Source organism: Magallana gigas, chromosome 1 (genome assembly GCF_963853765.1).
Source record: "Magallana gigas chromosome 1, xbMagGiga1.1, whole genome shotgun sequence".
Taxonomy (NCBI): Eukaryota; Metazoa; Mollusca; class Bivalvia; order Ostreida; family Ostreidae; genus Magallana; species Magallana gigas.
The window spans coordinates 6,275,765-6,291,907 of record NC_088853.1 but is presented as its reverse complement, the minus strand read 5'-3'; the positions used below and the strand labels follow the sequence as shown (position 1 = coordinate 6,291,907).

Here is a 16,143-nt window from a genome sequence, read left to right as displayed (position 1 = left end):
ATCTTCTTCCCTATTCTCACACATCTGTATAAAACAAAACTGACTAATAATTATGTTTACCAGGAAGTCCTCTACTGAAATTTTAATTTTCATGCCCCCTTAGGTATGGGCTTTGACTCGAGGGCAGGGCCAAAATGGATGTATAGATGTTAATGCATATAACGTTAAAAAATTATCTTCTTTACTCCCACACACCTGAAAGGAAAACTGAATTCATGATTTTGTAGACCAGATCAATTGAACATATATCAGAGGTGTGCATATTGCTAGGATTTTGATTTCCGATAATTTATAAAAAAAAATACTAGCTTTTAAACTTAGTCATTTTTTGGCAAAATATTGCATATTGGGTACCCTCATTGTACGGAAAACTCCCCTACAGTTCTCAAGATAGGAAGTTTTTCTTTTGTAGATCAATTGTACATATGTGACGGGTAGTTATTGGGGGTTTCAGCCACCCCCCCCTTTTTTGTTGATTGATATGTAATGTAGCAAGGGAGATAACTCCAGCGTGGAAGTCCGGAATACGGGGTGATAGGTTTTAACTCTTATATCTGCTGAAACCCGCCAAATAAATGTAACAACAGATTTCTCCTCTTCTTGTTTTTAGGTAAGAAACTGGTTTTATAACCTCAATCCATGTTCATTACTATTTTCTTGATTGACAATATGTTTATATGTAAACATGCATGTCAATAGAATGGTTGTAAAACATTTTGTACCTTTTAAGATGCATTTTGCGAAGGTAGCACATGTATATGTACCTAGTCACGTGTCTATCGATCTAGTTAAAGAGCAGTAATTGGTTATTATAAAAGTATTTTCAATGAATATGTACATTATATCAATAGGGTAGATACGGGAAATTTAGTGGTAAAGATTACATTAACATTTTTCTTGAAATTGTACATGGTAAATATGTTCCGGAATTTAGTGAGTTTTATCGTGTAGGTTTAGGTTTTAGCTTGCGTAAACTGTTTCCGGTTTGAGATAAATGTACACAAACACGAGAGGCTCCATATTTTGTGTATTGCTACTAGTTTAAATCCTCGGACATAATGACACGATTGTTAAAATTGATTAAGACAGTTTATATGAATATATCAGTAAGTTATCCATTTATTCTAGTCTTTTATTCTAGTCAGTTTATTTTGTTAATCCCCTAGACAAATTGAGTTGATTGTTTACAAATTCAGCGATTGTTTGTGATAGGTTTTAACTTATATATCTGCTGAAACCCGCCAAATAAATGTAACAACAGATTTCTCCTCTTCTTGTTTTTAGCATCAGGACTGGGGTAACATTTTGGGGGCTCGTCCGGGATCCCATGATGTCGGAAAACATAACAGAGGAGATGCTGGAGGTGCGAGCAAAGCTAATGATGGCGCCATTAGAAGTCCTGGCAGAAATTCTGAAGGAATTTGGGGAGCCAGTGGATTCTGCGAAGGGGCGTTTCAAGGTGGCGATGCAAGCCGACAGATTTTTTATGAAGGAAATGGAGGGTGACCAAGCACAAACAACATTGTTAGCTGTGAAATTTGCATTAGAGAGTCCTGGCACATCAACAGACAAAACCGTGAAAATAGAAGCCTCTAATGAACCAGCAAGTACAAAGACTGAAAGTACATCAGCAGTGAAATTACATAAGGATTTTAAGATCAGTGGGCAAGTGGATTGCAAATCAGGGATTTCGTATACCAGCTTAATTAGACAGATTGAAACTGGTAAACAGAAGGGATACTCGGATGTGGACATAATAGATGGTGTAATAAAGGCAGTAGTCCCATCGTCAAGCCTGCGCAGCTACTTAGACGGAAGGCCAGACATAAATTTGGCAACCCTTAGAAGCATCCTTAGGGGACACTATGCAGAAAAGAATGCAACCGAATTGTACAGTGAATTGGCTAGTGCCACACAAAATCCAAAGGAAACTCCGAACGATTTTCTCCTGAGGGTTATGGATCTACGTAACCGAATCCTTTTTGCATCACAGGAGGATAGCCATGAACTCAAATACAGTCCAGAACTGGTGGCTGGACTCTTTAGACGGACCGTCTACACTGGACTAAGAGATACAACACTGCGTCATGAGATGAAAGCACATTTGGACAATGTGAAAATAACAGATGCAACGTTAATGCATGAACTGAACCAAATTACCATACAAGAGAGTGAAAGACATAACAAACTGCAAGCCAAACATTCAGTGTCTCAAATCAATTCTAACTCAGTGGAAATCAATGCTGTGAAAGAGGAAGTAAAGAATGATCTTGCCAGTGAAATTAAGTCACTAAGGATCGAAATGACAGCATTGAAGAAGATGGTTGAACAATCTCCGAACACAGCAAAGGCTCAACCAACACCTTCACGAAGCGGACCACGATCCTGTACAGATTGCCAGTCTGTCGGCAAGCGTTGCAATCATTGTTGGAACTGCGGTGGATCTGGACATCGTCGACAGGAGTGTCCAAGCAAGAAGTTCAAGCTCTCGGGAAACAGCAGCGGGTCGACCTAGAGGGACAAAGGGCGGCCCAACAAGAAAGTTGTCCCAACAACCGTCTAGAGCATCACCACAAATTTGAGAAATATGAAGTAAAGGAAATAAAAGGAAAAGTTAATAACATTGGGCCTAACCTTGTCAAACTTGTTAGTAAACCATGTCATGTATGTTTATTTTTGAATGAGAAACCTGTAAAAGTGTTATGGGATACAGGGGCTCAAGTCTCCCTTATGAACAAGTCATGGATTGGTAATCATTTTCCTGAATTGTATACGCATGTAAAGAATGTTGAAGACTTTTTGCAGTTAAAAGATGTTTCATTAGTGTCTGCATCTGGTTCAGATATACCTGTTGAAGGTGTTGTAACTGTTATGATGAAATTGTCAGAACATTGTAATGCTGTTCAGGTGCCTTTCCTTGTCACTAGTGTATCGAGCAATGAACCAATATTGGGATACAATGTCATACAACATTTATTACAAACTGTCCATAGTAATAATGCAATTGATCTGCTCAGACTTACTCTTCCTGCAGCCAATGAAGCACAAGTCAACGCACTCTACAAAGAACTCAAAGACAATGAAGATGAAACGCTTGGTACGGTAAAAGTAGGACGTCGGAATATTGTCGTCCCACAGCAGTCATCCATAGTCGTTAGTGTACCATTCAAAGGCAGACAACTCCAGCCTGGTTGTGAGGCTCTTTTCGTCCCATCTCACCAACTCGATGCATTGGGAATATCAACTCAGGAAATGCTTGTGGAGGTAAAGCCAAACCACGCCGGACGTGTGAAATTACTGTTGTGTAATCCTTCCAAAAATGACTCTGTCTTGTCTAAAGGTACTTTGTTAGGACGTTTTGAAAAGATTTGTTCATCCATTCCCTTTGGAATAGCAGGCTCGAGTAGCGACCATGTTCAGACCACAGTAAACCAAGTGAGTGCTGAGAACGATGGGAAGTGGGATCCACCTGTTGATCTAACAGATTCCCCCCTAAATACAGAACAGAAAAGAAGAGTGGAGAGTTTATTAAGGGAGGAATGCAAAGCATTTACAGTCAATGATGACGACATTGGATGTGCTATTGATTTAGAGCTCGGATTGGAGTTGATGGATAAGGCGCCAGTACATAGTTCTTACATGGCCGTCCCTAGACCTCTCTACCAAGAAGTCAAGAACTATATATCCAACTTACTGCAAAAGCACTGGATTCGCCGATCAACTTCACCATATTCCAGTCCAATTGTTTGTGTGAGAAAGAAAGATGGATCACTCCGCCTATGTGTAGACTTTCGGAAGTTGAATGCCAAAACTGTCCAGAACCAGCACCCAATTCCACGAGTCCAGGATGCTCTTGATTCTTTGGGTGGAAGTCAATGGTTTTCTCTTCTTGATCAAAGCAAAGCATATCATCAGGGTTTTGTTAAGGAAGAGAGTCGGAAGTATACGTCGTTTGTGACCCCATGGGGACAGTACGAGTGGAATAGAATTCCATTTGGACTCACTGGTGCTCCAGGAATTTTCCAAGCCTACATGAATGAAGCTCTTGAGGGATTGAGGGACAAATGTTGTCTACCATATTTGGATGATATACTGGTTTACAGTAATTCATTTGAATCCCATTTGAATGACTTGAAGTGCGTGTTGACTCGTATAAGGGAAAAGGGTTTGAAACTGAAACCTAGTAAATGCCACCTGTTTCAAAAGCAGATACGTTACCTAGGTCACCTAGTCACCACGCAAGGACATACTGTAGACCCTACAGACCAAGAGGCAGTAATAAATTTGAAGGATCAGAGACCTAAAACAGTTGGAGATGTAAGAAAAATAATGGGTTTTATTGGTTATTACAGGAGTTATATACCCAACTTCTCTCGCAGAGCTAAACCCATTTATGATTTGTTGAGGAATGAGAACGTCCCAACTCAATCCAATAAAAAACAGAAGAAAATGAAGTCACAGACATCCGGACAGAAGGGGTCATCAGTGCACATTACTTGGACGACTCAACATCAGAACATCTTGGAAGAGCTCATTGACATCCTACTCCACCCACCAGTGATGACATACCCTGACTTTGATAGACCATACACTCTACATATTGATGCATCACAAATGGGCTTGGGAGCGATTCTCTACCAGAAGCAGGACCATGGAAAGTTAGCAGTAGTCGCATACGCATCCAGGACGTTGACGCCTGCTGAACAGAACTACCATCTTCACTCAGGGAAATTAGAATTCCTCGCACTCAAGTGGGCCGTCACTGAACGATTTCGTGATTATTTATATTACGCTCCTCACTTCGAAGTGTACAGTGACTATAACCCTTTGCGGTATATTTTTACGGCCCCAAAGTTGGATGCTACTAGATTAAGGTGGGTGTCCATGTTGGCAGATTTTCGATTTCACATCCATTATAAGCCAGGTGTGAGAAACTGTGACGCCGATGGACTCAGCCGCATGCCACTTGATGTATCTCAGTTTACCGAAAGGTGTTCTCCAGATACAATTGATGCCATTGTGTCAGCAGTGAGACTAGATGAGCCTACCTGTAGCAGCATTAGCACACCTGTCAAGGAGGCTGAAGCAGTAGAAGAGCAGTTGATTCAGGGGGCATCCCTACCTATCATTGACAACAATACTCTGGCAAAGGAACAGCGCAATGATGAAGACATAGGTACAGTCCTACTCTGGGTTCAGAAGGGGGAAAAACCTACCAAGCAAATAACAAAGGGATGGAGCCCAGCTGCAAAGTGCCTACTGCGTGAATGGGCCAAATTGAAAGTAGAGAATGGACTGTTGAGAAGAGAAATTTCATACCCACGAGAGGGAATAATTCAACAGGTAGTGCTACCGAAATGTTTTCGGAAACTAGTTCTGAAGCATTTACATAATGATTTAGGACATTTAGGAGCTGAAAGAGTTTTGAGCTGTGTGAGGGATCGGTTCTATTGGGCTCATATGAGTTCCGAGATAGAGCGGTATGTCACTCAGGAGTGTCAGTGCATCAAAAACAAAAAGCCTCATGTCCAACGCAAAGCAGCACTGCAGCCAATTACCAGCACTTGTCCGTTAGAACTTGTGTCAATTGATTTTCTCCATTTAGAGCGCTGCAAGGGTGGTTTTGAGTATATACTTGTTGTGATGGACCATTATACCCGCTTTGCACAGGTGTATGCTACAAGGAACAAGTCGGGAAAAACTGCTGCAGAGAAGGTCTTCAACGACTTTGTGCTAAAATTTGGGATGCCAAGCAGATTACACCATGATCAAGGACGTGAATTTGAGAACAGATTTTTCTTTGAGATGCAAAGAATTTGTGGGGTCAAAGGCTCTCGGACCACACCGTACCACCCACAGGGGAATGGACAAGTGGAACGCTTTAATAGGACGCTATTACAGATGTTGAGGACTTTAGAGCCATCTTGGAAACTGGATTGGAAATCACATCTGAATAAAGTTGTTAATGCCTACAACTGCACGAAGAATGAAACCACAGGTTATTCACCATTCTTTCTAATGTTTGGGCGACACCCCACATTACCCATTGACTTGGTATTTCCAGACCTGCAACAGCCGACTAGAAAACAGACCTATTCCCAATATGTGGCTCAGTGGAGAGACCGCATGGAAGAGGTTTACAAATTGGCATCGCAACAAGCAGGAAGAATGACTGAAAAAGGAAAACAACAACATGACAAAGGACTTTTGAGTGCACGGTTACATCCAGGAGACCACGTCTTAGTGAAGAACCTTTTAGAGAAGGGAGGTCCTGGAAAGTTAAGATCATTATGGGAGCAGGATATATATGTTGTTGTGAAGCAGGTGAATGAGGAGACACCAGTTTATGAAGTGAGGAAGAGATCCGGACAGGGTGGAATAAGGCGACTTCACAGGAACCTCCTGAGACAGTGCAACTCTCTACCAATAGAGTCCATGGATAACGACAGGAAATCCTGCAGACCAAAAAAACCCAGCAAACAAGACGTCCCAGTCTATGACGCTGACAGTAGTTCCTCAGATTCTGATGGATTCATTGAGATTACTGAAATCCCTCTAAATCCGAATGCCAAACCATTCACTCCGCAGCAGTGCAGGACAGGAAGTGACTCTTCAGATTCAGTTGTTGAAGTGAGGAATCCTACAGACAACCCCGTGGAACCTGTGTTGATTTCACACAGTTCAGCGGATAGTTTCCAGTCAGCTCATAGTTCAAGTGGTCTGGATGGTGGGGAAGATCCATATTTGCATGACGAACTAGTGGAAACAAATACCCCGGGTAACAGCGGCTCCAGTGGAACCGAAGACCACAGGTACAGACCAAGAAGAGCAACTAAAGTTCCCAGGAAACTCACATATGACCAACTGGGAAAACCATCGTTTGTACAAACCCTAAAAGTGGACTGCGAGATATTTGTGTAAAGTTGTGCTTTAATTTTTCTGTTTACACAGAGACTGCACTTTGTGATGATAAAGACTGTTCAAGTAGTATTTACTACTATCAGTGTGTTTTAAAGAATTAACATGGTGATGAAAGAGACTGTTTTAAGTAGTATGTACTACTCTGAATTGTAACCTCAGTGTTTTAGTTTCATATCTTTGTTTCTTTAAAGTCTCCATTTGCAATTTGGCCAATTGTAAACATATTGGGTGTGAAGACTAGAACATATGTTACAAATTGAATGACATAGGTCAGTTGAATATTTGTGATTTTGATTGTCATGACAACAAATTTGATTTTCAGTGTTTTATTTTGTAAATGTCGGGGCGACATTCAGTTTTGAAGGGGAGTGTGTGACGGGTAGTTATTGGGGGTTTCAGCCACCCCCCCCCCCCTTTTTTGTTGATTGATATGTAATGTAGCAAGGGAGATAACTCCAGCGTGGAAGTCCGGAATACGGGGTGATAGGTTTTAACTCTTATATCTGCTGAAACCCGCCAAATAAATGTAACAACAGATTTCTCCTCTTCTTGTTTTTAGGTAAGAAACTGGTTTTATAACCTCAATCCATGTTCATTACTATTTTCTTGATTGACAATATGTTTATATGTAAACATGCATGTCAATAGAATGGTTGTAAAACATTTTGTACCTTTTAAGATGCATTTTGCGAAGGTAGCACATGTATATGTACCTAGTCACGTGTCTATCGATCTAGTTAAAGAGCAGTAATTGGTTATTATAAAAGTATTTTCAATGAATATGTACATTATATCAATAGGGTAGATACGGGAAATTTAGTGGTAAAGATTACATTAACATTTTTCTTGAAATTGTACATGGTAAATATGTTCCGGAATTTAGTGAGTTTTATCGTGTAGGTTTAGGTTTTAGCTTGCGTAAACTGTTTCCGGTTTGAGATAAATGTACACAAACACGAGAGGCTCCATATTTTGTGTATTGCTACTAGTTTAAATCCTCGGACATAATGACACGATTGTTAAAATTGATTAAGACAGTTTATATGAATATATCAGTAAGTTATCCATTTATTCTAGTCTTTTATTCTAGTCAGTTTATTTTGTAAATCCCCTAGACAAATTGAGTTGATTGTTTACAAATTCAGCGATTGTTTGTGATAGGTTTTAACTCATATATCTGCTGAAACCTGCCAAATAAATGTAACAACAGATTTCTCCTCTTCTTGTTTTTAGCATCAGGACTGGGGTAACACATATATTAAAGGTGTTCATATTGCTAGGATTTTGATTTCCGATAATTTATGAAAAAAATACTAGCTTTTGAACTTAGTCATTTTTATGCAAAATGTTGCATATACATGTAGGGTATTCCAATTCACTGGATAAGGGTTAACATGGATTATGGATACAGTTTACATAAAGGAAACCCGGTTTGCTGTCACATTGACAGCTTTTCACTTGTTTTTAGTTGATGCATTGCATAAAAAAAGGGGGGAAAGGAATAAACAGAAGAAAGTTAACATATAAAGAAGAGAATACCTTGTGTTTTGTCATAAAAATATCTACATATTTTTCAACTCTATTTACCATTCGAATTTCGTCATCGATTTTTTGGTAACAAGATGGTGCACGTAGGGGGCCAAATGTATATAAAACACTCGCACCGTGATTTTCACACACTGTGGCAGTATATTTAGATTTTTATGATTACAAACACAATTTCACTTAAAAGAGCTAAACATTAAAGCAATACATATTTGATATTGATATTTTTTTTGTTTTGAAGAATCGACCAATAGCAGTAGTATTGCCCATGCTTCGCCAGCCAGCGAGACCAGCGCCACCAGAGGGAATGATCGTGGTCCATCTTCCTCCGAGGAGTCCATCCCCTCCGGTGAGCCTTTCACCACCACCCTCCCCCTTCAGACTCCCAGCAGCGAGACCGGCAAGGCCCCAGGGATCTCCAGCCCCCAGGTTGAGACCAGCGAGGCCCCAGAGAGACCCAGCCCCCAGGTTGAGACCAGCGTGGCGGCCACCGGGGGCCGCCGGTTCCACACCGGCCTCTAGAGGACCCCCACGGCCAGCAGTAGCACGGCCACCACCACCACCCCAGCCCCCAGGAGGAGGCCGGTGTGGAGACCACGGGGGGCCGCCACCACAACCCAGGCCGGGAGGAGGATGCCACGACACCAGTAGAGGAGGGGGCGATGTCTACCGGTAGAATAGGCAATTCTACCCACCCCTCCTCTACTGGTTCAACACCACCTGATGTTTCGCCGAATTCTACCACACTCATATTAGGTAATTTGCAATCAATTACTTATCATATGAATTTAAATTACCTTTACCTTTTATTTTTACTTGTGTTGTTTCTTCCAATAAGCATTTATAGATTGATCATTTATTCCAAAATTATATTTTGCTAAATATTAAAGCAATACATATTTAATATGTATATTTTGTTTGTTTTGAAGAATCGACCAATAGCAGTAGTATTACCCATGCTTCGCCAGCCAGCGAGACCAGCGCCACCGGAGGGATTGATCGTGGTCCATCTTTTCCGAGGAGTCAATCCCCTCCGGTGAGCCTTTCACAACCACCCTCTTCCTTCAGACTCCCAGCAGCGAGACCGGCGAGGCCCCAGCTCCCAGGTTGAGACCATCGAGGCCCCAGAGATCTCCAGCCTCCAGGTTGAGACCAGCGTACCGGCCACCGGGAGCCGCACTTCCACACCGGCCTCCAGAGGACCCCCACGGCCAGCAGTAGCACGGCCACCACCACCACCCCAGGGAGCTCCATCCCCCAGGAGGAGGCCGGTGTGGAGACCACGGGGGGCCGCCACCACAACCCAGGCCGGGAGGAGGATGCCACGACACCAGTAGAGGAGTGGGCGAGGTCTACAGGTAGAATAGGCAATTCTACCCACCCCTCCTCTACTGGTTCAACACCACCTGATGTTTCGCCTAGTTCTACCACACTCATATAAGGTAATTTGCAATCAAATACTTATTATATGAATTTAAATTACCTTTACTTTTTATTTTTACTTGTGTTGTTTCTTCCAATAAGCATTTATAGAATGATCATTTATTCCAAAATTATATTTTGCTAAATATTAAAGCAATACATATTTAATATGTATATTTTGTTTGTTTTGAAGAATCGACCAATAGCAGTAGTATTACCCATGCTTCGCCAGCCAGCGAGACCAGCGCCACCGGAGGGATTGATCGTGGTCCATCTTTTCCGAGGAGTCAATCCCCTCCGGTGAGCCTTTCACAACCACCCTCTTCCTTCAGACTCCCAGCAGCGAGACCGGCGAGGCCCCAGCTCCCAGGTTGAGACCATCGAGGCCCCAGAGATCTCCAGCCTCCAGGTTGAGACCAGCGTACCGGCCACCGGGAGCCGCACTTCCACACCGGCCTCCAGAGGACCCCCACGGCCAGCAGTAGCACGGCCACCACCACCACCCCAGGGAGCTCCATCCCCCAGGAGGAGGCCGGTGTGGAGACCACGGGGGGCCGCCACCACAACCCAGGCCGGGAGGAGGATGCCACGACACCAGTAGAGGAGTGGGCGAGGTCTACAGGTAGAATAGGCAATTCTACCCACCCCTCCTCTACTGGTTCAACACCACCTGATGTTTCGCCTAGTTCTACCACACTCATATAAGGTAATTTGCAATCAAATACTTATTATATGAATTTAAATTACCTTTACTTTTTATTTTTACTTGTGTTGTTTCTTCCAATAAGCATTTATAGAATGATCATTTATTCCAAAATTATATTTTGCTAAATATTAAAGCAATACATATTTAATATGTATATTTTGTTTGTTTTGAAGAATCGACCAATAGCAGTAGTATTACCCATGCTTCGCCAGCCAGCGAGACCAGCGCCACCGGAGGGATTGATCGTGGTCCATCTTTTCCGAGGAGTCAATCCCCTCCGGTGAGCCTTTCACAACCACCCTCTTCCTTCAGACTCCCAGCAGCGAGACCGGCGAGGCCCCAGCTCCCAGGTTGAGACCATCGAGGCCCCAGAGAGCTCCAGCCTCCAGGTTGAGACCAGCGTACCGGCCACCGGGAGCCGCACTTCCACACCGGCCTCCAGAGGACCCCCACGGCCAGCAGAAGCACGGCCACCACCACCACCCCAGTGAGCTCCAGCCCCCAGGAGGAGGCCGGTGTGGAGACCACCGGAGGCCGCCACCACAATCCAGGCCGGGAGGAGGATGCCACGACACCAGTAGAGGAGGGGGCGAGGTCTACAGGTAGAATAGGCAATTCTACCCACCCCACCTCTACTGGTTCAACACCACCTGATGTTTCGCCTAGTTCTACCACACTCATATTAGGTAATTTGCAATCAAATACTTATTATATGAATTTAAATTACCTTTACTTTTTATTTTTACTTGTGTTGTTTCTTCCAATAAGCATTTATAGATTGATCATTTATTCCAAAATTATATTTTGCTAAATATTAAAGTAATACATATTTAATATGTATATTTATTTTTGAAGAATCGACCAGTAGCAGTAGTATTGGATATGTTTCGCCAGCCAGCGAGACCAGCGCCACCGGAGGGGATGATCGTGGTCCATCTTCCTCCGAGGAGTCCATCCCCTCCGGTGAGCCTTCAATCACCACCCTCCCCTTTCAGACTCCCAGCAGCGAGACCGGCAAGGCCCCAGGGACCTCCAGCCTCCAGGTTGAGACCAGCGAGGCCCCAGAGAGCTCCAGCCCCAAGGTTGAGACCAGCGTACCGGCCACCGGGGGGCCGCAACTTCCACACCGGCCTCCAGAGGACCCTCACGGCCAGCAGAAGCACGGCCACCACCACCACCCCAGTGAGCTCCAGCCCCCAGGAGGAGGCCGGTGTGGAGACCACCGGGGGCCGCCACCACAACCCAGGCCGGGAGGAGGATGCCACGACACCAGTAGAGGAGGGGGCGAGGTCTACAGGTAGAATAGGCAATTCTACCCACCCCACCTCTACTGGTTCAACACCACCTGATGTTTCGCCTAGTTCTACCACACTCATATTAGGTAATTTGCAATCAAATACTTATTATATGAATTTAAATTACCTTTACTTTTTATTTTTACTTGTGTTGTTTCTTCCAATAAGCATTTATAGATTGATCATTTATTCCAAAATTATATTTTGCTAAATATTAAAGTAATACATATTTAATATGTATATTTTTTTTTGAAGAATCGACCAATAGCAGTAGTATTGGATATGCTTCGCCAGCCAGCGAGACCAGCGCCACCGGAGGGGATGATCGTGGTCCATCTTCCTCCGAGGAGTCCATCCCCTCCGGTGAGCCTTCCATCACCACCCTCCCCCTTCAGACTCCCAGCAGCGAGACCGGCGAGGCCCCAGGGACCTCCAGCCTCCAGGTTGAGACCAGCGAGGCCCCAGAGAGCTCCAGCCCCAAGGTTGAGACCAGCGTGGCGGCCACCGGGGGCCGCCACTTCCACACCGGCCTCCAGAGGACCCTCACGGCCAGCAGAAGCACGGCCACCACCACCACCCCAGGGAGCTCCAGCCCCCAGGAGGAGGCCGGTGTGGAGACCACCGGGGGCCGCCACCACAACCAAGGCCGGGAGGAGGATGCCACGACACCAGTAGAGGAGGGGGCGAGGTCTACAGGTAGAATAGGCAATTCTACCCACCCCACCTCTACTGGTTCAACACCACCTGATGTTTCGCCTAGTTCTACCACACTCATATTAGGTAATTTGCAATCAAATACTTATTATATGAATTTAAATTACCTTTACTTTTTATTTTTACTTGTGTTGTTTCTTCCAATAAGCATTTATAGATTGATCATTTATTCCAAAATTATATTTTGCTAAATATTAAAGCAATACATATTTAATATGTATATTTATTTTTGAAGAATCGACCAGTAGCAGTAGTATTGGATATGTTTCGCCAGCCAGCGAGACCAGCGCCACCGGAGGGGATGATCGTGGTCCATCTTCCTCCGAGGAGTCCATCCCCTCCGGTGAGCCTTTCATCACCACCCTCCCCCTTCAGACTCCCAGCAGCGAGACCGGCAAGGCCCCAGGGACCTCCAGCCTCCAGGTTGAGACCAGCGAGGCCCCAGAGAGCTCCAGCCCCAAGGTTGAGACCAGCGTGGCGGCCACCGGGGGCCGCCACTTCCACACCGGCCTCCAGAGGACCCTCACGGCCAGCAAAAGCACGGCCACCACCACCACCCCAGGGAGCTCCATCCCCAGGAGGAGGCCGGTGTGGAGACCACCGGGGGCCGCCACCACAACCAAGGCCGGGAGGAGGATGCCACGACACCATTAGAGGAGGGGGCGAGGTCTACAGGTAGAATAGGCAATTCTACCCACCCCTCCTCTACTGGTTCAACACCACCTGATGTTTCGCTTAGTTCTACCACACTCATATTAGGTAATTTGCAATCAAATACTTATCATATGAATTTAAATTACCTTTACTTTTTATTTTTACTTGTGTTGTTTCTTCAAATAAGCATTTATAGATTGATCATTTATTCCCAAATTATATTTTGCTAAATGTTAAAGCAATACATATTTAATATGTATATTTTTTTTGTTTTGAAAAATCGACCAATAGCAGTAGTATTGCCCATGCTTCGCCAGCCAGCGAGACCAGCGCCACCGAGGAGTCCATCCCCTCCGGTGAGCCTTTCACCACCACCCTCCCCCTTCAGACTCCCAACAGCGAGACCGGCGAGGCCCCAGCCCCCAGGTTGAGACGAGCGTGGCGGCCACCGGGGGCCGCCACTTCCATTGCGGCCTCCAGAGGACCCCCACGGCCAACAGTGGCACGGCCTCCACCACCACCCCAGGGAGCTCTAGCCCCCAGGAGAAGGCCGGTGTGGAGACCACCGGGGGCCACCACCACAACCCAGGCCGGGAGGAGGAGGCCACGACACCAGTAGAGGATGGGGCGAGGTCTACAGGTAGAATAGGCAATTCTACCCACCCCTCCTCTACTGGTTCAACACCACCTGATGTTTCGCCTAGTTCTACCACACTCATATTAGGTAATTTGCAATCAAATACTTATCATATGAATTTAAATTACCTTTACTTTTTATTTTTACTTGTGTTGTTTCTTCCAATAAGCATTTATAGATTGATCATTTATTCCCAAATTATGTTTTGCTAAATGTTAAAGGAATACATATTTAATATGTATATTTTTTTTTGTTTTGAAGAATCGACCAATAGCAGTAGTATTGCCCATGCTTCGCCAGACAGCGAGACCAGCGCCACCGGAGTGGATGATCGTGGTCCATCTTCCTCCGAGGAGTCCATCCCCTCCGGTGAGCCTTTCACCACCACCCTCCCCCTTCAGACTCCCAGCAGCGAGACCGGCGAGGCCCCAGCACCCAGGTTGAGACCAGCGAGGCCCCAGAGAGCTCCAGCCCCTAGGTTGAGACCAGCGTGGCGGCCACCGGGGGCCGCCACTTCTACACCGGCCTCCAGAGGACCCCCACGGCCAGCAGTAGCACGGCCATCACCACCACCACAGGGAGCTCACGTCCCCAGGAGGAGGCCGGTGTGGAGACCACCGGGGGCCGCCACCACAACCCAGGCCGGGAGGAGGAGGCCACGACACCAGTAGAGGAGGGGGCGATGTCAGCAGCTTTTTCTAGGCCTTATTAGGAAGAACACTGCGAAATGTCAACCTTTGGTAATATAAATAGAAGGGTAACTAGATCAATGACCCCAAAGAAAAAAGATTAAATCATTTTTATAACTCAGTTTTTTTGGGAAGGGGGTGGTTTTTGGAAACTTTTATTACAGACTTAATTTTTTGTGGGGATGGTGGGGGTATTGTTAAGGAATTTTTTTTACAGACTCAAATTTTTTTATTTTGGAAATTTTGGGGTAATTTTTGATACTGCAGGAACTGTTGAAACATCAAAATACAGAATGTTAACATTTATTCTATGAAGTATTTAAAAAGATTTGATAGTTTTACTACACTATTTGAATTATTTTGTTAACTTAACAATATGTATACATTGATTTATTTTTGTAAGCTTTACAATAAGTATATATGTATGGCTGAGTTTAACAATAAGTATACATTTGAATTATTTTGTAAACTTAACAATGAGTAAATTTGTATGGTTGTGTTATGTAATTACACACCACTTTTTTGTTTACTAAAGTTTAAAAATGTATATAATTATACATGGTGATGTGTTTTTTTTTTAAACAAAATAAATGACGTGACTTAGTTGTAAAAACTAGGCGAAACATCAGGTGTCATTATGTTAAATTGATTTTTTTAAATGTTTTTTTAATTTTGTTTACAAATTTTACATATGCATATTGATGTGCAAAATTGTTTTTTAATTATTATTTTAAAAATATGATATTTTACTTCAGTATGTACCATTTACCAATTCTAGTCTTATTTTTAGTGCTTACATGTATTAAATAGAACACTTTATCATACAAAAGTCTTTACCTTGTTCTAGTCATATTAATAGTGCTTTGTGTATACATATTTTACACTGTACATTTTTTTTAGGTCAGGTTTTTATATTAATAATATTATCTTTATTGCTGTAATACATTTTAATTATTTTTTTATGAAATCAACATTTAGGCGTTTAAAAGTATATTCACAATTCTGTGTAAAAAATGTAGGTAAACTAAATTTCTGTAATATTTTTTTGTAAAGAGTGAATATTTTTAAATTTAAAAATAACATGTAGGTCTATGGATAATTATCTATTTTAGATTTTTTTTTAATTAATAATGTATAATGACTAATTTGTTATTAACCAAAAAAATATAACATGTTGGGATCTTATTTTTACAATTTGTAGTTTACAAGAACAATTTTATCAAACTTTATAAAACTATTTTCAAAATATTAGGTGTAATTTTATATTATGTAATTAATTACTTAAGATACTATTTTACTGTTATTGTAGTATAATATCATATGTATATTTTATTCATACGATTCATGGTCATCCTTTAATAAATTTCGTAAAAAAAAAAAAACAATTTTTTTTTTTCTGTTGTTCTCTGGAGAAGGGAAAGATAATTTGAAAAGCCAGGCTGTAGAGTTATCGTTCTTTTTGCAGTGATAAAAAGGGAAAAGAAACCAACAGACAATGATGGGTTTAAGAAAAAAGAAATAAATATTTGAAAAACAAAAAAAAAGAATCAGAATATTTTC

General features: G+C 43.0%; 1 protein-coding gene across 1 annotated transcript; it reads left to right on the top strand.

The window, feature by feature from the left end:
• Positions 1 to 11,476: 11,476 nt before the first annotated feature.
• Positions 11,477 to 14,858, top strand: LOC117687346 (uncharacterized). Its single transcript, XM_066084868.1, has 5 exons — positions 11,477 to 11,975; positions 12,145 to 12,750; positions 12,839 to 13,227; positions 13,657 to 13,981; positions 14,156 to 14,858. Exons 1-5 carry the CDS (start codon positions 11,477 to 11,479, stop codon positions 14,563 to 14,565), a joined length of 2,229 nt encoding a protein of 742 aa, XP_065940940.1. The 3' UTR covers positions 14,566 to 14,858.
• Positions 14,859 to 16,143: the final 1,285 nt, after the last annotated feature.

What these genes read in the sequence shown, in the direction of transcription:
- LOC117687346 (XM_066084868.1), top strand. Translation starts at nt 11,477, where the DNA reads ATGTTTCGCCAGCCAGCGAGACCAGCGCCACCGGAGGGGATGATCGTG. An exon ending in TTCTACCACACTCATATTAG is followed by an intron (nt 11,976 to 12,144) that starts GTAATTTGCAAT and finishes TTTTTTTTGAAG; the next exon opens with AATCGACCAATAGCAGTAGT. An exon ending in TGTGTTGTTTCTTCCAATAA is followed by an intron (nt 12,751 to 12,838) that starts GCATTTATAGAT and finishes TTATTTTTGAAG; the next exon opens with AATCGACCAGTAGCAGTAGT.